General features: G+C 47.4%; 2 protein-coding genes across 5 annotated transcripts in view; one reads left to right on the forward strand and one right to left on the reverse strand.

The window, feature by feature from the left end:
* Positions 1-1,634: 1,634 nt before the first annotated feature.
* Positions 1,635-2,519, forward strand: LOC115647643 (uncharacterized protein C12orf81-like). Its single transcript, XM_030554339.1, has one exon. The coding sequence runs from the start codon at positions 1,635-1,637 to the stop codon at positions 2,517-2,519; it is 885 nt and encodes a 294-aa protein (XP_030410199.1).
* Positions 2,520-10,854: 8,335 nt separating this feature from the next.
* Positions 10,855-22,020, reverse strand: part of SCN8A (sodium voltage-gated channel alpha subunit 8) — a 129,974-nt gene continuing 118,808 nt past the window's right edge. For all 4 annotated transcript variants that reach the window (XM_030554892.1, XM_030554893.1, XM_030554894.1 and 1 more), the window contains 3 exons: positions 21,015-21,119; positions 18,686-18,956; positions 10,855-17,575 (listed from right to left, as the gene is read on the reverse strand). In XM_030554892.1, coding sequence (XP_030410752.1) covers positions 16,428-17,575; positions 18,686-18,956; positions 21,015-21,119 — 1,524 coding nt within the window. In that variant the 3' untranslated portion in view covers positions 10,855-16,427. The remainder of the gene's footprint in view (positions 17,576-18,685; positions 18,957-21,014; positions 21,120-22,020) is intronic.

Consider the following 22,020-nt stretch of genomic DNA (forward strand, 5'->3'; position numbering starts at 1 on the left):
GCCCCCAACAGCTCCCCTTGAAGCATCAGTTGTATAAGGTATCCCTCGCTTCCTGTGCAAAACTATTACCGGTGCACGACTACTATGTCCTCCCCTAGAGCTGGGAGAAGTGATCGGTAAGCCCCTTACCTACTTCCCGGGTGGGAATCAGAGATCCCAGGAGCCCTGGCTCCCAGGCCTTGTGCTCTGACAACTAGATCGTGTTTACGCCTCTGAAATCTGCTGTGGTTTTTCTTGACTTTCTCCGGGAGTCAAATAGAGTTTTAAAGGATAATCTGATCTCCAGATTACATTGACCTCTAGAGTTTCCCACCCTACTTGTCTGTGTGAGGTTTTGTGGTTGAGGTAGAGGGTTGGAGCCAGGACTCCTGGGTTCCGTTCCTAGCTCTGCCACAGATTTACTGAGTCACTTTTCTTTCACCACCTGATAAACAAGGACAGTGCTGAGTTAGAGACCTTCTCAGGGGCTGGGTGAGAACTAGAATTATCACTTGTAGAGCACACAGATCCTGGCAGAAATATTCTTTGCTGGAGCTGTGTTGCCACCTTGTGGCATAAGCCCTGTGACTTTGAGCTAAGGAAGATTAAACTACACACAGATGCTCCACTCAACGGCAGCTTTTCTCCAACTGTTGCAGATCTTCTCTTTGTTCTGCACCAGTTTGGGATCCGAAAATGAACATGCGTGTGCACACCCCCTGATTTGGGGAAGGAGCATGGGGTGGTGCTGAGAGCAGTGGACAGGGGTGGAGGACTCTTGGGTGTTTTACTCCTAGCTCTTGAAATCCTGTCCCTCTACCTTCCCCCCCCCAACCGGGGGATCAGTCTGAACGCCCTGCCCTGTGACATCAGGCTTTACGCTCCAGGTTCTAAATTCCAGATGGAGCCACGTTCCCCACCAGCTGAGCAGGGAGCTGATCTGGTAACTACTTATTACTAATTACACTCCTTTACATTCTCCCCACACACACACACACCGCTGTAACACATCGGGATACAAATGCAAGCCCACAGTGCCAGGGCCTGTGTAGGGCACTGCTGACTGGGACTCTGTCTTGGAGCCAACCATTTTATGCTGGCTGAGCCGGGAACAGGGGCCTGACCACCTGGCACATTCGGAGCCAGTATTTGTACTGTCCCATGAGCTGGTGCTGTGGTCATGGCAGGCCGTGCTAGGAGAGGGGTCGCTGTTCAAGACCCTCAGAACCTTGCCAGTAGAAGCGCTCCTTGAGTAGCCCCGTGACCGTCCTCGCTCCTGTATTTTTGTTAAACTCAGGAGTGCCGGGGCTGGATCTGCAAAGACTTAGGTGCCTCAATCCAAAATGTAGGTGCTCAAAACCCCTGCTCAGCTGCTGCCTAACGTTGTTAGTCCCTAAGTTTCCCCTGGCGGGCGTACTTGAATGCTCGTTGGGGCAGCGAGAGAGTGTGAGTGACTGTAGCCCAGTGGTGAAGAAACTCGCCCGGGAGACGTGAGTCCACAGGCAGAACACATGCTGGGTGAGTGTGCCCCTTTTTGTGTGGGTGGACGTGGTGTTGGGATGCTGAGTCGATCTCCTACAGGGGTCTAGCCCCAGAACTCCTTATCCTGTACTGATATTCTCTCTGCTCAGGGTTCTGGTCCCTGTTCTTCTGTGATGTTTGAGACCATAGGAATCGGACTTCTCTTGCTGGTTACCTGTGGCTCATGTGAGGATACGGCAGCTGATGACATAGGAGTGCACATGATGGGCCGAATATCTGAGCTGCTTTCCCCGGAGGAATGTCATGAGTTCTACACTCAGATCACCGGCCCTGAGGAGGACATAGAGGAGGAGCTGGAGCGACTCTCCGAAGTGAAGAACCCAATCCTCTCCCGCCACCGGCGAGACATCGTCAGCACAGAACAGTGCAAAGATGTCCTGACCCAGTGGCTCGAGGCAGAAGGAGATGCAGTGTACTGGGATCGTCTCTCCCGAGCCCTCCGCCAGATTGGGCGCCCTGACATCTCCCAGGAGCTGGGCAAGAACGTGAACCAGGACAAGAACCTCGAGTTGAAGAGGAACGTGGAAGAATATCACAAGGGGGTGGAACATCTGACCTCCTCACTCCTGCTGGAGGAGGATGACAAATATGGAGAGACGAACCAGCACAGCAGAGCTCGGCGCGCTGGTGGGAAATCTCGCAGGGAGAGTGGATTGATGCAGGCAGGCTGGGGTGACATCGACCTCATCATCGAAAGGAAACCACTCCCTCCGTACAACAGGAGCCTCTTTGAATGGATCAATCCGGTGGCTTCTGGCTTCATCGGAGGGTTTTTAATCTCTTTTGTCCTCATGGCTCTTGCTATTTACTCCTTCCTCTGGACCCTGAACCGAGACACCCTGGAGATTTCTCATCATAACCCAGGGTCCCGGCCTGAGCGTACGGCTCACAACCCCTTGTTCAAGTATGACCTCAACTATGCCTTGATTTTAGATGAAGACTTAGGGGATAGTTTGGATGGGGATGCTTCCGACACCAGCTTTGAAGGGGAGCTGTAATTTGAACCTGAAACTTTTCTATCTACAGCCCTATGGGGCGCAGCCAATAAAATGCTCCTGTTTATGGAATCGAGCCCAGGAGTTTGGTTTCGTTCACATATAAATGTGTGCAAGGGGGTGAGACTGCAACGTGGCTTTACAGTTCAAAGCCTGCTTCCCCCTGCTCTTTTCTGAGATCTTCCAAAGACTTAAATCTTCCTGCTGGAGAGCATGAGCCAGCCACGAGCTAGCTCTGGGGGGGGAGCCCGGGAGAAACTTCCCTAGGGGAGAGGGCAGGATATCACACATCTGCCCCTGCAGCATTTCTTGCACCTTCTTCTGAAGCATCTCCTAGTGATTGCAGTGGGAGATGGACCTCTAGTCTCTGAGTCTGGTCATTCTTATGTGTGCAGATCCTGTACTGTGGTGTTACTGTATATTCTAGCACCTGTCACAAGATGTCACTGTGCCCTAAGGAATAGGCACCTAAACTCTCTCTAAAGTCAGCAGCCCAAGCACTCAGGGTAGGTCAGCTTGCCAGAGCAGTGCCCCACTCTACCACCATCACTTACTGGCCCCCTTTGCTGCCTGTAGTCCCAGAGCTCTGTCTTTTTCCAGCGCTGGCAGACCAGGAAACGTGGCAGTTTCCCTGCCCCTCCCCAAGCCCTGCTGCTGTGCCTCTTTCAGACGGGAAGGAAGGTAACAGGGCTCTGCTGCCCACGGTCTTAGAAACAAGGCAGGGACAGTCCATACATTCGGGAGTATGGGAAGATAGAGGGGTCAGCTGCAAGGGACAGGGAGCTTTGGTCTACCCGCTGCTTTCCCCTGCAGCACTCACGCGCTGCCCCTCTCATCGCCCCGAGGGTGGGTTGGTTTGCTTTGTGGCAGAGGTGGACAAAAAGGATGAGAGACAAATGAGTGTTTCCTGCGGGACCAGCTTCTTGCTAAACCTGGGGAGGGAAGGCATGCGTAACTGTACAGTATTGTTGTTTGATGTAGTGTTTGCCCAGCACATAAGAACAGCCAGACTGGGTCAGAGCAAAGGTCCAGCTAGGCCAGTGTCCTGTCGTCTGACAGTGGCCAATGCCAGGGGCCCCAGAGGGAGTGAACAGAACAGGGAATCATCAAGTGATCCATCATCCCCTACTGTCCCTTCCCAGTTCAGGTTTTGGGACACCCAGAGCATGGGGTTTTGCTCCTCACCATCCTGGCCGATAGGCATTGGTGGACCTGTCCTCCACAAACTGATCTAGTTCTTTTTTGAACCTAGTTTTGGCCTTTACAACATGCCTTGGCAACGAGTTCCACATGAATCACACTTGCTCCTGCCTGGGCACCAGTGACACAGATTATAGCTCATGCAAAATTCCCATGAAACTGGGATCAGGATGGGATTTCAGCATCTCTGCTCTTCAAATAGTCCTCAGCTCTAGTCTGGCCTTTTCTACTCTGTCCTTAGGGGACACAGCTGGTGCCTGGATGCCCTCAAAGCCAGGCCCTGCCGCTCCACGCATGAGGCAAGGACCTCTCCTTGGGAAGGTCCCACTACCTCTTGACCTAGCGGTTTAATATGTCCAGGTTGCCTCGGTATTGGATGGGGCGAGAGGAGATCTACCCTCAGGTATTTGGTATCCAAATCAGCAGGGTTTATGCCCAGCAATGGGCTTCATGCCAAGGAACCCCTGTGCTTGATTTGTGCCAGGGCTGAGCCCAGCCATTCCTAACCCCAGCTAAACCCTGAGCATGTGGGCAAGACTCACCAGCCAGCACTCAGGAAAGAATTCTCTGCAGTAATTCAGATCCCATCCCATCTAACATCCCATCACAGACCACTGGGCATACTTACCTGCTGATAATCAAAGATCAATTGCCAAAATTAGGCTATCCCATCATACCATCCCTTCCATAAACGTATCAAGCTTAGCTTAAGTCTTAAAGCCAGATATGTCTTCTGCCCCAACTACTTCCCTTGGAAGGCTGTTCCAGAACTTCACTCCTCTAACGGTTAGAAACCTTCATCTAATTTCAAGTCTAAACTTCCTCGTGTCCAGTTTATACCCATTGGTTCTTGTGTCCACATTGGTACTAAGCTTAAATAATTCCTCTCCCTCCCTAAGATTAATCCCTCTGATATACTTATAAAGAGCAAGCATATCAAGTGACTAGATGAGAATCAGAGGGGGGGGGGGTGTTTTTTTTGTTTTAAGAGGCTTCTAGCCCAAAGGGTTGTGTGGGAAGGGGGATGGGCCAGTAACCCATAGGCCCAGAAACCAGAATGAAAACACAAAGCACCCTGCATTCCTGACTTTACAAAAATCATATGGTTTTTTGAGAGCTGACTCAGGATTTTTTGAATGCTTGGGGCTGGCAGTTCCAGTTCCCAAGCACGTCAGTGCTGTAGGCAACTGAGAACCTTTACTGCAAGCGCCTTCCTCGGGCTTCAGAACGGGGCGGGGGCAGTCACTACGGCACGGTTCTTTCTGCGCCACCTTTGGAGCCTTGTTTAGCCTCACTTTACCCTGTGTTTTCTGAGGCCGTGTGATGTACGTGTCCTGCTCCACCTGCTGTGATCCTGCTGCAGAGGCACCCTTCCCCCTCCCTCCCGCAGGCCTGCCAGTGCTTTCAAGGGCGGTGGCTTGCTCAGCCCTGTAGGTGCAGTAACAACATAGGCAGAGTGAAAGGGGCTGGAGGAGGGCCCACTGTTTCCTCTCCGGCGATCAGGTAACCTGTGTTCTAAAACTGTGACTCTACAGAAGATGCTTCTTGCAGCCATAGCTAAAGCCAGCCCCTTCTTACGGATGAACCGAGCAGTTCCCAGCGGTGCTGATTCAGGCACTTACGCTGCATTAAGGTATCTGCAACAGAGGTTTTTCTGTGCTGTGAGGCCCCCCAAATCATACTTTAAGCTGTCACCTCTACTCCTGCTATAAGGAGAAAAGCAAACCCAGAGCTGTGTGTCTTTAATACCTGGCTGCAGCCTCTGGCGAGGCAGACAAAAAGTGGCTCTGGTTTCACAACCCCCTGAGCATTCAGCTGTTTGGAGGGCAGGGTTTAACCCTTCCTGACAGCATGCAAAAGCTGGAGCGCACACTTTACTAATGCGATGGCGTGGACTGCACCCTCAGCAAGTTCGCAGATGACACTCAACTTGGAGGAGTAGTAGATACACTGGAGGGTAGGAATAGGATACAGAGGGACCTAGACAAATTAGAGGATTGGGCCAAAAGAAACCTGATGAGGTTCAACAAGGACAAGTGCAGAGTCCTGCATTTAGGAAGGAAGAATCCCATGCACTGTTACAGATTAGGGACCGAATGGCTAGGCAGCAGTTCTGCAGAAAAGGACCTAAGGGTTACAGTGGATGAGAAGCTGGACATGAGTCAACAGTGTGCCCTTGTTGCCAAGAAGGCTAATGGCATTTTGGGTTGTATAAGTAGGGGCATTGCCAGCAGATCAAGGGATGTGATCATTCCCCTGTATTCGAAATTGGTGAGGTCTCATCTGGCGTACTGTGTCCAGTTTTGGGCCCCACACTACAAGAAGGATGTGGAAAATTTGGAAAGAGTCCAGGGGAGGGCAACAAAAATGATTAGGGGGCTGGAGCACATGACTTATGAGGAGAGGCTGAGGGAACTGGGATTATTTAGTCTGCAGAAGAGAAGAATGAGGGGGGATTTGATAGCTGCTTTCAACTACCTGAAAGGGGGTTCCAAAGAGGATGGATCTAGACTGTTCTCAGTGGTGACAGAACTAGAAGCAATGGTCTCAAGTTGCCTTCCCCTGCAGCGTGGGGCACGGGTCGCTTGCTGGTGGTTTCTCTGCAGCTTGAGGTCTTCAAACCAAGTTTGAGGATTTCAATAACTCGGTCCTGGGATAGGGGTTGTTATAAAATTGGATGGGTGGGGTTCTGTGGCCTGCCTTGTGCAGGAGGTCAGACTAGATGGTCAGATTGGTCCCTTCTGACCTATGAGTCTAGGTTGGATATTAGGAAACACTATTTCACTAGGAGGGTGGTGATGCACTGGAATGGGTTACCGAGGGAGGTGATGGAATCGCCTTCCTTAGAAGTTTTTAAGGCCTGGCTTGACAAACCCTGGCTGGGATGATTAAGTTGGAGATTGCTTTGAGCAGGGGTTGGACTAGATGATCTCCTGAGGTCCCTTCCAACCCTGATATTCTATGCGTCTGCATTGTACTGGCGCTGAGGAAGGTGGTTGTTTTTGATCCAAGAACCCCTGCATGGTTAATGTGAAGAATAACAGACCTGAAAGATACAGATGCTGTTGCAGAGGTGACTTAACTATCATCTGTAACAGTGTAGCAGGTCCAGGCCTGGGCGGTCATAGCCTGGCACCAAGCCACCTATGACTGCGGCTGTATCTCTTCCTGAGGCACTGGGGAATGCCTCTTCAGCATGTCCCATTTCTGCCTGCCCACAGCTGCTGGCGGATGGCAGTCTGTAACAGAAGCACATTCCACAACCTTTGTCCTCTAGCGCAAAGGATGAGTTGGGTGGGTGCCTAATTGCACTGTGTTGTGTATGCAGCAGCTCAAAGGAGAGAGCAAGGGAGCACTTGGATCAGCTCTGTGTGCCTGTACAAGACTTCGCCAGGGCTCGACCCTCTCCAGGGTGGTGGGGAGCCACACTGCCTCAATACAGCGCCTATGACAAGCAGCCTCCAGCTGCATACTTTATGGTTTAAAAAACCAATCAACCAGTCCTCTGCTGAATGACAATCCAGCAACATAGAGTTAATTATCCATTGCCCTGAGCATTTGATGACCTGATTCTCCAATCTGCGAAGGCCTTTCTATGCCAGTGGTGTACAGGTTCCTTAGCATAGGGGACTGCTTCTATTGTAGGGATGGGGGCAGCTTGACTTTCAGTTCGGGGGCAGGGGGCAGATCATCCTGGCCAGCCTCTTCCCGGGCAAGGTCTTGATGTGCCAAGACTTGTAGATTTTGAGGTCTGGCAGAGACCTACCTTCGGCCCCGGGACCCCATGCTCATGGTTGGTGTCAGCCAGCAAGCCCCAGCCTGTGGGTTCACGCCTACTCAGGGGAGGGAACCCTAGAGTTGCAGTTCACTCTTACTATGATGCCAGAACCAAATCCCTCCAGCGTTGTTGGGAAGCTGGTTGCTGCATAGGAGACCCACCTGAACTGCACACTGTGAGCCCTCTCCTGGGCTGGCACAGGCCTTGGCAAGGGCACCCGAGCTGGGGGCCCATTTTCACTCTTCGCCCAGGGTACAGTGTCACTGCAGGCTTTTTTTTTTCCAGTGTTTCCAGTCAGTGAGTAAATAACCTGCTAGCCGCATGCCCAGGGTCACAGCTGGGCCCTTGGGCTGTTTCAGCCAGAGCAGCGCAGCTCCCGAACCAGCTCAAAGGGTGTGGGGCTCCCGTAACAAAGTGAAATGGCATAGCTGAATAAGCTGCCCTTGGGGGCTTGCTGCAAGTCCTAGACAGCGCTTTCCCCTGGCAGGGGTCCTCATTCACAGCTGGCACACCCCCGTGGGCTGTCGGCAGGACAAGCAATGGTGGAGGGGCCGACTGAGAGGAGTAAATCCTCCCCTGTACATCTTGTGCCCCGTGACACCAGTGAGCTCATAACTACTTTGCTCTTGGCTTTCCCCAGCCCTTCAGCTCAGTAGGGGCAATGAGCACAGGCAGGAGAGTCAGCCCACTAATGGACCTGTGCCACTTCCCACCACCTGAGCATCGGCCCCTTGAGGCTCAGTCATCTGGGCCATTGCCAAGCTCACTGCGTGCCAAGTCGGCTGCTCATTACCAGGCACCCAGCTTGTCCTTTTGTTTTGCTTTTCCTGTCATCATCCCATCCCAGGCCGCCCACATGCACAAGTGACACTCTGGCCCCATTGCAAGTGATGGGAATTTTGCCATTGACTTCACTAGGGGCAGGATTTAACCCTTGCGTGACCCATGCTGTTTGTCAGCTGCCCACAGTGGCTCCTGCATGGCTGCAGGGCCTAGGCTTCCTGCTCTCAACCCCTGGGTCTCATCCCCCCACCCCGCCCCGCACAGTGCCCCACCCTGACTGTGCTCGCTGAAGTCCAGTTGTTTATATAAACTGCCACTAGTGGTTGCCTTTCCCATGAGCTGTGCGACTGTCTCCAGCTATTATCCAGCTTGGGCCAGCTGCGAGGCGGCTGAGCGATGGGCCCCTCTTTCTGCACCCAGGCCATGTGCTGTATCTAAACAGGACAAAACCAGGGCCAGCCCCTTCCACCTCTCCTAGCCCACTATGCTCAAGTATAACCACCGTTACTGGCACTGCAGCTTAGCAATGACTAGGTGGAGCAGTGACTGGAGTCAGCTTTGCCCACACTGAGACGTGGTTCTGTCCAGCTGTGTTCTGATTCTGAGCTGGAGAGCAGCAACTTTCACTCAGGTTTAGTTACTATTTTCCAGAATTTAGGCCTCCTTCCATGGCATCTTATGGCCTGTATAATGTTGCACTGGGGAGGGAAGGAACTTTTCTGTATGGAGGGCAGGGCCGGCATCGCCTAGGGCACCAGGATTTGGGAGGGCGGCATTTTGCAGCCCTCAGCTGCAGTTCGGCGGGGGGGGGGGTCCTTCTGCACTCCATGTCTTCAGCAGCAATTCGGCAGTGGAGGATCCTGCTGCACTCCGGGTCTTCGGCAGCAAGTCCCTCACTCTCTCCGGGACCTGCCCCTGAAGTGCCCCGAAGACCGGGAGCGTGGAAGGACACCCCCCCGCCCACCGAATTGCCGCCGACCCGGAGCGCAGAAGGACCCCCGCCTAGGGCGCCAAAAACCCTGGCGCTGCTCCTGCCGGAGGACTATGTGCCAATGCCTGTACGCTCCCCCTTCCCTGGATTGAAATGAAATAAGCACACTGTTTTACAACAAAATGGGTGTGATAACCATCAAAGGCACATGCATTGCAGGTTGAGTGAAATTATTGGAGCTGGAAGTTTAAAAAAAAAACCCTTCCTCACCATTAAGACCATTTAAAAAAAAATCATAACTAGCCCTTAAATTGTGTTAATCACCAGAAATAGCCCAGAACAAATTTCACATAGAACCACGGGAGAGAATGTGTGTGTGTGAGAGAGAAGAGAAAGCGTCTACTGGGGTGAGACATCTTGCACCACTGATGGGACTGTTGGTTTGTCCCCCTTTAAGGTCTGACGCATCTAAATCCTTTTAGGGCAAGTGGCCAACATTCATGCTTTGAAGGGGTTGGCTGTAGAGACAACTTGGAATTGTCAGCATGAGAAACCTTCCAGCCACACACCTAGCTGTCATCATGCATCTACCACCCCACCCCACATGCTGCAGCATTTTGCACCCTCCCTCTGACTAAGCCCACATGCTTGACAAGCAGGTTGCAATTCTGGATGGGTGCGGGGGTGGGGGGGATCCAGTTCCTGTTCACCACCTAATCCCCCGCCGCTGCACCAGATTGAGTAAAATACAGGGATTTCACCCAGCCTGTGGAGCAGAACAGCCCCGCTGTGTCCCTGTGAAGGAGGCGGGGGAGGAGGGGGCTGCCACAATTGAGGCTTTTCTTCGTGAGGGGGACTGCGGTAGCGCAGTGCAGGTTTGAAGGAAAGATTGATTGATTTTTAAAACCCCGACCCATTGACTGTCATAGTTGAAAGGATCATGCCCCTTTGGTGCTTCTTTACAAAGGAAGTTAGGCTCATTAACCCAGCTCAAAGAAGGGGAAACAGAGGCATAGAAGGGGGACGTGACAGATCCAAGGTCCCACAGCAGGAGAGCCAGGCACAGAATCTATCACAGCTGCATCTGACTGCCAGATCTGTCTTGTCGCCTCCAGTGCCTATGTGCTTAAGTAAAGTTTGAATCTGATCCTGCAAGGTGCTCAGTGCCTCCTGCACAGTTTGACTTCAGTGCAAGCGGCGGGGGAACAGGCCATTTTGGCAGCTTAGGTAATGGCAGGGGTAGAGCATACTCTCTTTGGCATGGGCCTATAAGCACCGCCTCCTGCAGCCCAGTTTAAGGGACATCCAGCTTTTCCTGCAGGCGTGCGTGCGGAGAGTTTGCTGGTCCCACGGCTTTGGTGGACCTCCCACAGGCACAGGACCAGCGGACTGCCTGCAGGAAGTCCACCAGAGCCATGGGACAGACACACCTGCCGGAGGTCCACCGGAGCCACCTGCTGCCCTCCTGGCGACCAGCAGAGCACCCCCTGCAGCATGCCACCCCAAGCACGCGCTTGGCACGCTGGGGCCTGGAGCCGCCCCTGTGCAGGGCCATGCCAGCCACTGCTGAAGGGTGACAGAGTGACAGGTCATGCAAGAGAAGAGGTTAAAACAAGATGGACATACCTTTTTATTGCAAATTCCAAAGTAAAAAGATGTATAGTACAAAGGAAATCAAAATTCAGACTCTCAGACTTCCAGCACACGGTGTTTTTACATTCTTTCACCACCCCGTCCCCAAAACACCAATTATTTCCGCCTCCTTTCTTCATGTGAAACAGAACAGGGAACAAAATCTAGGGAGGGTGAAAGGGGAAGGCTAATACAGCGGGGGGTGGGGGGAATTAACACAGTATCCAGAACAAGTCACGTAAGCAAAGTAAAAGGAAGAAATTATTTGCCCTGATCGTTGTTGAGAAGCTGGGTTCAGTAGAGCAGTGCAGTTTAAAAATGACTCATTTAGCAGCATTTATGGTACCATCTCATTTCCCCCTTAGTCCATGATTCTACTGTGCACATCTAAATAGCACTTGCAGCTGTGAATCTCAAAGCACTTTACAAATGTTAACTAATTGAGCCTCACAACACCCCTGTGAGGTAGGTAATTATACACCCATTTGACAGATGGGTACAACTGAGGCACAGAGAGGTTAAGTGATTTGTCCAAGGTCACATAACATGTCAGCGGTAGAGCTGGAAATAAAACCCAGGAGTCCTGATTTCCAGTCTCCTGCTCTAGCCACTGGACACCAATCCTCACCTCACCTATGCAGAATACGCACGCACACACACACACACCCCTCTCTATAAAATCACAACATGCAACAAACTTGCAAAGGGCAAATTTGGAAGATTTTTCTCCTCTAATTTTTTTGGCAATTTGTTTAGATTCTTTTTTGAAAGTGGCTGGCAACTCCCCGTGCAGTACAGAACAGCCAGGTCTTGTGCAACCTTCCCACCAAGTTCATGTAGCGCCTCACAGTCCTGGCTTGCAGTACGCACAGCCAGTGCAGTACCAGGCTTTCTTGACCAGAGACTGACCAATGTTAGGGAATCAGAGTTCTGGGTTTGCTTGGTTCGGTTATTGTTCTTTGCAGTTTGGGTGGGGGGGAACCTCTTCTAGGGAGAAGTATTTTAAACCAACACCTACATGATTTGACTTGCAACTATTTTGACTCAAAACCTGACCTCCAGCGAGCCATAACTAGCACACGAAGCTAACGCACTACCTTGCCCTTCGATTGGAAAGAAAGACATGTACAAAGGGAAGCTGAACAAAGAGGCAGCAGTGTGTGAGTACCACTATGCTCCACTGCATGGACTCAGCAATGGCCAGCTGCCTCAAAGGCTCCCCTATGGCTTACCCTTAATGGAGTTTCCCAAGTGACAGGAGCATCTGGGTTCTCTCCGTTCTGCTGCAGACACACTGCATCACCCCTGCTGTCTTTGTTGGTGATGCCGGGTATGCTGACGGATGCTTGGGAATTTCACGTATTCTGTACAATTTGCGCTTCTGTCTTTTGATTGGATTGAGAGTGCTGCAGACTAAAGTTCCCTGCACGTCGCCAGAGCAAGCGTTCCCTACACCCAGGAGCAAGAGGGGACTGCAAGCCGCACAGCCTTCAATTGTTGGCTTCTGTTGAGCCTACCAGTGAATGGGGGCCAGTTTTGATGGTGTTTTTGTGATGCATTCACTAAGATATTAACCAAAAGCCACCACTTGGCCTCACAAAGGCCACCAACCTGCTCAGCTGCTATCAACATGCTGCAGTCACTGTGCCCAATCATAGCAGTAACCTCTGATGAAAATGCCAAGGGGGTTGTGGATTGGCAGTAAGAGCGACCTGTCTGCTAGATACCAGCAAAGAGCCACTAAAGGCCACAAATCTCTCACGGTGAATAATAAAAACAGGAACAAAACCACTTCCACTAGCTTCCCCTGCACAAATTAGGTCTTACTTGTGCCACTTTTATATACTTTGAAAAAAATAAGAACCCAGCAAGAATGGGGTGGGGGGCGGAAAACAGTGAACTAAATGGACACAGACACCCTTACCTTGTTCTTTTGGATTATAGTAATGTAATTTTCAGTCATGTTTGGGTTAGAGCAGGATGAGCCACCATGCAATCTCTAATATGCTGATTTTCAGTATTGGTCTGTCACAGCTTTAACATTTGTTGCAACAGAAAACTACAAAATACAATACTACAAAAGTTTGGGTGTGACCTCTACGACATCAGCTCATGGTTTTAGTTTTTTTCTTATTCCTCCACATTAGCATTTGTATTTTTTTGTAAGTGAAAATAGAGCAGAAACGTTGAGTAAAGGAGCTTGAACTGATATTTCTTCCCCCCTCCCCAGCCCTTTTAATAACAGGGTAATAAATGAGCCAAAACAACAGAGAGGATTTTACACATGCTGGGGGGAAGGGAGGGGGAACCACTTGTTACAGCCAAATTCTTTTGGCATTTTAATCCAAATTAAATTGCAGCCTATTGTTTTATTCCGATAACCCTGACTCTAGAATAAAAAATTCCTCACCAAGGACTTTACTACAACACCCCCCGCCCCCAAACACTCCCCCCACACACTGTATCTGCATTTCTATGCAACGATATGGTGTATGAAGCTACCCTGACCGCTTTATTTCAGATCAAAGCTTCCTTTGCAGCCTCAGCCTCACTGTGTGAAGGTTCCCAAAGATGCAGAACAATTCTCTCAGCACCCTGTGAACTGTGGCTGAGGGATATTTGCTACAAAAAAGACATTTTTAAAAATAAAACAAAAAAAGGAAATTTTCAATTGAGCAGGAAGATGGACTCTGCTGTCCCTGAACGGTTGGAGAAATTGTTCATTTTATTTTTCAGCAAGACTGATGGCCTTTGTATTCAATAGAGACTGATAAATAGTTTAACTGCTAAAAATAGAGAGATCGCAGAGAAGTCTTACTTAAACTGACTCCAGCAGCTCAATGAAGTTGCCAGCATGAGCAGTAAATGTACCACCCTTCACCTACAGACTGATATTCCAACTTAAGAACAATTATGTAATTTAGCCAAATCTTGCATAGAAATGGTCAGAGCACTTATTGCACATTGGAATGACAAAAAATATTTTTGTCATTGTAAAGATAATTTGCACTAAAGCTTTTCTTTTTATCTATTTTGGGGTGTAGGGTTGTTTTTGGGGGGTAGGGAATGTACATTGGCTGACATCTAAAAATCTAAGGAAAATATTTTAAAAATTAAAAATAAACATGGACAATGGCATAAGCCAGACGCCGTTCTATTTAATTTTTGTATTTACAAAAAGGCATGCCGATAAAATAAACTGATATATTACAGTATTTATATTATTTTCCTAAAAAGTTCAACCACACTTTTCAGCTTTTTTTGTGCTGTTTACAATGTAGCCTGTACATATGTATGTAGTTTTCATCTTTATTATACACCATAGCCTAGCAGTAAGTGGGGTAAATCTTACAGGGTTGAAATGGTCCTTTGTTGTGTTCACCAGTACAGAAGAACTCCTCCACTGACATAATGGCTAGACTAATGCATTTATACAGCCCAACTTGGCACAGATGTCTGTCAAATAGCGTTTGCTTTTTAAGTGACACTTGTCATCTGAGATTATACAAACTAAACTGCCTTCCTGTCATCTAAAAAGTTCGGCTGTCTTATTTTTGCCCTTTTAAAGATACATTTTATTTGGTCTACATTCAGTCATCCTGTTTCTCTTCATTCTATATTACAAATTCAATGCAGTAATGTCACAACCCTCCCTTTCAAAATGTAACATGGCAGCAACTCTTTAACCAGAACACAAGCTGTAGCTGGAAAATCGTCGTCTTTCAGTGCATTGCTGCCTCTTCCCATTGGCAAGAGCTATTCCCCAAGGCTGCTTAGAAGAAAATATCTCCTAGAGTGGTGACTGACAGCTGGCTTATTGACTGAGGAGGACACTGAAACAGAATATTAAAGGGTCTCATATCCTCACAAAGAAACACAAAAGTTTGAGCTTTCCTGGTGACATTCCCACTGAACGATTTACCACTCAGTAATCAGACTAGTTGAGAGGTAGCTCTAGTGTCTAACCAAATCTGCAGGACCTTTTAGTTACTACAATATGACAACATATGAAACAGAAAGGTGAAGGCACATGACATCAGACACCTCGTCTTCAGCACAGTGCCCCATGTCATATTGCTATTTTATTGTCAACTCTAATGTGTTCCATTTTGTTTAAAAACCTTGTGGCTACAGAAGCAAGGAAAGCCATGGAGCATCAAAGTGCAAGCTGCAAAAAGTAGTAATGATGGAAGAACATAAAGACAACTTCAGAGTTTCAAAAATCCAGCTGGGTCTCAGCCCCCGCTGCCACCCCAAGGAAACAACAACTCTGAGGAACATGGGACACAATTAAACTCTGTGAGTTACACATCCCCTTGCTTTAGCCAAGTTCCCAATATTGCACCTGCAGAGACAATATGCTATTTCCTACATAGCACTGTTCTCTCTACACTAAAAGTGTCTGCTGCAGTATGGCGGCTGAATAATTATTATTACAGGATACAAATGACCTTGTTGACTGGTATTTAAGCCCTAGATTTTGGTTTTGCAGTGCCATTCCTGAATATTATATATTCTCCCCTCCAGGGATCCAGAGCAATATTTAGGTTTCTCTTTCTGTATGATTATTGTTTAAATGTGCAAAAGATGGCTGTATGGAAACGACAGGTTGTTAAACATACACACACACACACACACACACGCACACACACACAGAGATTTCATCGGCTTGTTTCATTTTTTTCCTACTGGAGGGTGTATGAAAGAGATGGTTACAAATTGGTAAATATTGGTGAAGGGCATGATTATATTTAAGGTTAACCTCCAAATACAGTGTGTGGTAGTCAGTGGAGTGCCTCGAACTTATGGCTTAGCCAACTGTTGTGGAAGGATATTGAGTGTCTTGTGGTTTAATGATTCTTCATGCATGATTCCTGGTCACAGCATGCCATCATGCAAATCATTTCTATGCATTGAACAAGCACAGTTTTTTTTTAATCAGCCTGAGCAAGTTTTCAGGCTGAAGATACCTGATTACCCCATCTCCCAAACCAAGTAAAGCCCATGTAGAAAGTAGTATGTAAGATAATAAATACCAAATAAATTATGACAAATCAAACGGCATGGGCTAAATGGGTGGGGTTTTGTTTCTTTTTTTTTGTCAGTTTTTATTTTGCCTTTTTTTTTTTTTGCCTTTTTCTTTTTTTTTTTGTTTTTGTGCTTAACTAAATGCAGGAATGCAAATTAGTTTTGCTTGAACAAACAAACCCTTTAACATTGTGACTTCTGGGTTTTCTTTTGATAATCAACAAAATGAGAGAATAATCAATTTTGGCTGCTTTGGGAGATATATTAATCCAAGCAGCGGGTTTTGTTTTTTAGTGTGTGTGTGTGTTTTTTATTTTGCTTGTTTGTCCCAAAGTTGCATTGATTGATGTGGAACACTGTTCATTTAGAAGGGTCCTTTAAACAGGTGGTAGGTCACTGCTTTTAGATGCAACTTTGTCACACAATAAGCAGACTATGTTTGGTATAAGATCTTCAGGTGTCTCCTTAGCTGTTCCGTATTGATATATTTTGTGAAGTTTGTAAACAATCTTTTTGCTTGCAAATTTTTTTTAATTTGTACAACATATTTTTGTTTGTCTCAACACTTAGATTCCTTGAAATCTTTTTGTCTTTTTGCTCGTTCTCGTCTTCCTTCCTCCACCCGCAGCTGTTTCTCCTTTTCAGGTTTAGTTACGCTGTCATAGGATGGGAGGGATGCGGTAGATGGGGTGCCTTCTTTTTTCTCCCGATTTGTTCCTCCGTTTTCCAGCTTAGTAGAGGCAGACTTCCGGCAAATAAAGCCCCGTTTTGCTAAGCGAACCCTGTAAGCCCGTTGGATAACCACTGCCGAGACATCTTCTTGCTTGCGCCGGAGCGTGGTCGTGATGGGCTCATAAGACACTTTGGAAGGGTTAGATGCCACAAACCTTTCCTCCATCTGCTGCCTCAGGATGTCCAGCTCCCCACTGTCCCCCAGCACACGCTTGGTAAAGGCAAACAGGATGTCTAGGCAGTGGATTCTGTCCCCGCTTACCATAGGCAAGTCCATGGCGATGAGTTCGATAGTGTTAGGTTTAGGGACACGGAGTGGGTGCTCCAAAGCATCAGCAAAGTCTGCCAGCTTGCAGTACTCAATGAACTGTGTGGCATCAGGGTCAAACTTCTCCCAAATCTCATAGAAGGTTTCAAAGTCGTCCTCGCTCAGTGGGTCAGCACTCTCCTCAGTGGCCACACTGAAGTTCTCCAGAATAATAGCGATGTACATGTTCACCACAATCAGAAAGGAGATGATGATGTAGCTGACAAAGAAAAAGATCCCCACGGAGGGGTTACCACAATCTCCCTTGAAGCTGCTCCCGGGATGCTCCTTATCTAGGTCACAGTCTGGTGGCCGGTTCAGGATAGGCAACAGCAAGCCATCCCAGCCAGCCGAGGTGGTGATCTGGAACAAACAGATCATGCTGTTCCCGAAGGTCTCAAAGTTGAACATGTCATCTATGCCGGCCTCGTGCTTTACATAGGCGAAGTTCGACATGCCAAAGATGGAGAAAATAAACATGACCAGGAACAGCAAGAGGCCAATGTTGAACAAGGCAGGCAAGGACATCATTAAGGCAAAAAGCAGGGTGCGGATCCCCTTGGCCCCTTTGATCAGACGCAGGATGCGGCCAATACGGGCCAGTCGGATGACTCGGAAGAGAGTGGGCGACACAAAATACTTCTCAATGAGATCAGCCAGGAACATTCCTAAAGAAGAGGGCAGGGGGAAGATGTTATAACCCAACTTAAACGCCTGCAGTTTCCATTGTTTACCAGAACTAGGCAAGGGAACACTGGCAGTGCTAGCACAGAAAAGTTGGCTCAAACTTCCACAAGAGACCTCTTGTTCTATGTGCCTCAATTTTGGGGGGGCCACATTTAGGCAGCTAGGACCTGAAACTGGAATCTCTTATTGGGATTTTAAGGTTCAAGGGTATGAAGGCATTTGGACTTGTGTCTCCTTGGTTGTTCATCCCCTGGATCTTAAGGGGCAATGATTATTAATCGCACTAAATGAGAGATCTGGAGAAGAGGAACTATGTATAGCCCACATTGTATTTACCTATGGGACCACATTCTATTGCAAGGTTAATTTTAAAAACTAAGGCCCAGCGCCTCAAAGGTATTTAGGCTCCTAACTTTCATAGAAATCAATGGTACTGGGCTCAAGAGTCAGAGACAAAGTTGGCTCCAATTTGGGACTGAAGGACAATCTCTATTCTTTGAGCCAGGTTAGTCCAAAGATATGGGGACTTTTTCAGTAGGGTGAACACCATCTTTCAAGTGACTCTGGAGTAATTTATGCATTTGCCATAAAAGAAACACAAATCTGAAAACAAAAGGTGAATTCCAGGAGCCCCGTTTCATCCATTAATTCCAACCCAAACTGGAATCCAGAAGCTGTAAATCCCTCATTGATTGAGGACTAAAAACAAATACTTTGTCTAGAGGCACTAGAGCATGCCAGTCTCAGCGGTTTATAAGCATTAATTAATTAAGCCTCATAATACCCCTGTGAAGCAGGTTATATTCCTGGTTTATAGTGGGATACTGTTTTACCCAATTCTATGCCGTGAGTGAGTGGCACAGCCAGGAGTCTTGACTCCCAACCTTTTGCTTGAACTACTAAATCAGGCTCTCCTCCCAGAGCTGGAAATAAAAAACTCAGGAGTCCTGACTCCAGTGTCTTCCTCTTTAACTACTGGGCCACATTCCATTTCACACCATCCTGCAGACACCTACTTCTAGCGAAGACAGCTTTATCCAACGTGCATATCAGGGAGCACCCCACAAGCTTCCACTAGCTATTCCACTTACCCACAATGGACAGAATCACGACCACGAAGTCAAAAATGTTCCATCCAATGGTGAAATAATAGTGTCGCAAGGCAAACATCTTCAGCACACACTCACAGGTGAAAAGGATGACAAACACCAGGTTGATCCACCAGAGGATGTCTGACATCTGGCTACTCTGTGTGTCTGTTTCCACCATCATGGTCACCATGTTGAAGCAGATGAGCATCATGATGACTATATCGAATGCTTGCTGAGTGACAAAGTCAAAGACAGCTCCTTGGATGCTATTCTGCATTACAGGAGAGGAGCCATGGATGGGGGGGGAAAGGAACACACAGAGAAAAGGTTTAGCAAGGACTGCTAACAAGCAAATCTATTAGTTAGATAAAGGGACACAATTTGCCACGGAACTACTAAGCCTAGTATCCCTTTTTTGGGAGGCTCTACTCACTATTCCAATGTCTACCAGAATAGACTATTCCAGTGTCTACCGGAGGTAAGGACCAGAACAGGAAATCATCAAGTAATCATCAAGTGATCCACCCCCCCAACCCCCATTGCCCATTGCCAGCTTCTGGCAAACAAGAGACTCGGGACACCATCCCTGCCCATCCTGGCTAATAGCCATTGATGGACCTATCCTCTATAAATTTATCTAGTTCTTTTTTGAACCCTGTTATAGTATTGGCCTTCTCAACATCCTCTGGCAAGGAGTTCCACAGGTTGACTGTGTGTTGTGTGAAAAAAAAAACTTCCTTTTGTTTGTTTTAAACCTGCTGCCTATTAATTTCATTTGGTGATCCCTAATTCTTGTGTTATGAGGAGTAAATAACAACACTTCCTCATTTACTTTCTCCACACCAGTCATGATTTTATAGACCTCTGTCAGATCCCCCTTAGTCATCTTTTTTCCAGGCTGAAAAGTCCCAGTCTTATTAATCTCTCCTCATATGGCAGCCCTATTTATACCTCTAATCACTTTTTGTTGCCCTTTTCTGAACCTTTTCCAATTCCAGCATATCTTTTTTGAGATGAGGTGACCACATGTGCACGCAGTATTCAAGGTGTGGGAGTACCATGGATTTAGATAGAGGCAATATGATATTTTCTGTTTTATTCTCTATCCCTTTCTTAATGATTCCCAACATTCTCTTTGCTTTTTTGACTGCTGCAGCACATTGAGTGGATCATTTCAGGGAACTATCCACAATGACTCCAATATCTCTTTCCTGAGTAGTAACAGCTAATTTAGACACCGTCATTTTATACGTATAGTTGGGATTATGTTTCCCAATGTGCATTACTTTCAATTTATCAACATGAAATTTCATCTGCCATTTTGTTGCCCAGTCACCGAGTTTTGAGAGATCCTTTTGTAGCTCTTCACAGTCTGCCTGGGACTTAACTATCTTGAGTGGTTTTGCATCATCTGTAAATTTTGCCACCTCACTGTTTTCCTCTTTTTCCAGATCATTTATGAATGTTAAATAGGACTGGTCCCAGTACAGACTCCTGGGGGACACCATTATTTACCCCTCTCCATTTGGAAAACTGACTATTTATTCCTACCATTTCCTATCTTTTAGCCAGTTACCAATCCATGAGAGGACCTTCCCTCTTACCCCATGACTACTTACTTTGCTTATGAGCCTTTGGTGAGGTACCTTGTCAAAGGCTTTCTGAAAATCTAAATACATTATGTCCACTGGATCCCCCTTGTCCACATACTTGTTGACCCCCTCCCCCAAAGAATTCTAGAAGATTGAGGAGGCATGATTTCCCTTTACAAAAAACATGTTGACTCTTCTCCAACAAATTATGTTCATCTATGTGTCTGACAATTTTGTTCTTTACTATAGTTTCAACCATTTTGCCCAGTACAAAGTAATTATAATGAAATGTAATTACCAGTGCTACAGGCTGCCAGAATCTTATCAGCAGCATATCCAGGCTCTTTGCTGAGAGCCTTGAAGGCCAGTGCTATTATCCCCATTTAGAGACGGGGAGCAGAGGCATCGAGAGACTAACGTGACCTGCCCAAGACCCCACAGGAAGTCCGTGGTAAAACAAGTAACTGAACTCAGGTCTCCTGAATATTAGGCTAGCATTGTAACCATTGGGCCATCTGTCCTCTCAGATGCTAAACTCTCAGGACTGGCTCTAGCTGGCAAATCAAGACAGAGACGTAATGGTTTTCTCGGATTATTACATCTGCAGTATAACAAGGCAGTGTGGAGTCTAGAGTGAATCTTCAAAGCAATGGCGACTGGTGTGCGGGGGGCTGAGCACTGCTGAAATCAGCCCCCCAGTTATTGTTCCTTTGGCTCCCATTAAATCACACACTTACCAGAGGCCGGGGAATAGGTTTCTGAGGTTTCTTTGAGCCCAGTTTTTTCATGGCATTGTAGTATTTCTTTTGCTCTTCTGTCATGAAGATATCCTGACCTCCAAAGTAAAAGAGGAGAAGCAAAAAGAAAGCTGGTTATAATCAGTCCATGCACATTAAGGGAAGGGGATCACAATACAGGCTCAGCTACTAGGCTACATGCTGGGGGCAAACTGGTTGTAACTATTTTAGATAGAAATAATTTGCACCAGAGCCCAAAATTACTGAAGTTATTCTGCAAATTACTCTGGCTTGCAGATCATCTGCTAACACAGTTTGGCAGCTGCTTTACCTGTGGAACTCCCTCACTTCAGGCTTGAAGCGAAAGAAGAAAGAGGCAGAGAGTGTGGCCGAGAAAGTGGGAAAGACTTCTGGCATATCCCACTTCCATTCTCTTATGGAATTTCATAGACTCATAGAAATATGGGGCTGGAAGGGACCTCAAGATGTCATTATCGTCCATCCCCCACAATGAGGCAGGATTAAGTACATCTAGACCATCCCTGACAGGTATTTGTCTAACCTGTTCTTAGAAACCTCAAAGGACAGGAATTCCACAAGCTCCCTAAGTAGCCTGTTCCAGTGTTTATCCTATAATCAATTTTTCCTAATCTTCCTGCAAACTGGAGCTGATTACTTCTTGTTCTATCCTCAGTAGATATGGAAAACAATTGATGACTGTTCTCTTTATAACAACCTTTTACATATTTGAACATTATGATCCCAGTCAGCTTTCTCTAGACTAAGCATGCCCAATTCTTTCAACCTTTCCTCATAGGTCAGGTTTTCTAACATCATTTTTGTCACTCTCCTCTAGACTCTCTCAAGTTAGTTCACATCTTTCATCAAGTGTGGTGCCCAAAACTGGGCACAGTTCTCTAGACTAAGCCTCCCCAGTGTTGAATAAATCACACTGTTGACTCAGTCAGTTTGTGATCGATCTACTATAACTATGATTTAGTTGGGG

Source organism: Gopherus evgoodei, chromosome 3, assembly GCF_007399415.2.
Source record: "Gopherus evgoodei ecotype Sinaloan lineage chromosome 3, rGopEvg1_v1.p, whole genome shotgun sequence".
Taxonomy (NCBI): domain Eukaryota; kingdom Metazoa; phylum Chordata; order Testudines; family Testudinidae; genus Gopherus; species Gopherus evgoodei.

Coding starts and splice junctions, on each gene's coding strand:
- LOC115647643 (XM_030554339.1), top strand. CDS start 1,635: ATGTTTGAGACCATAGGAATCGGACTTCTCTTGCTGGTTACCTGTGGC.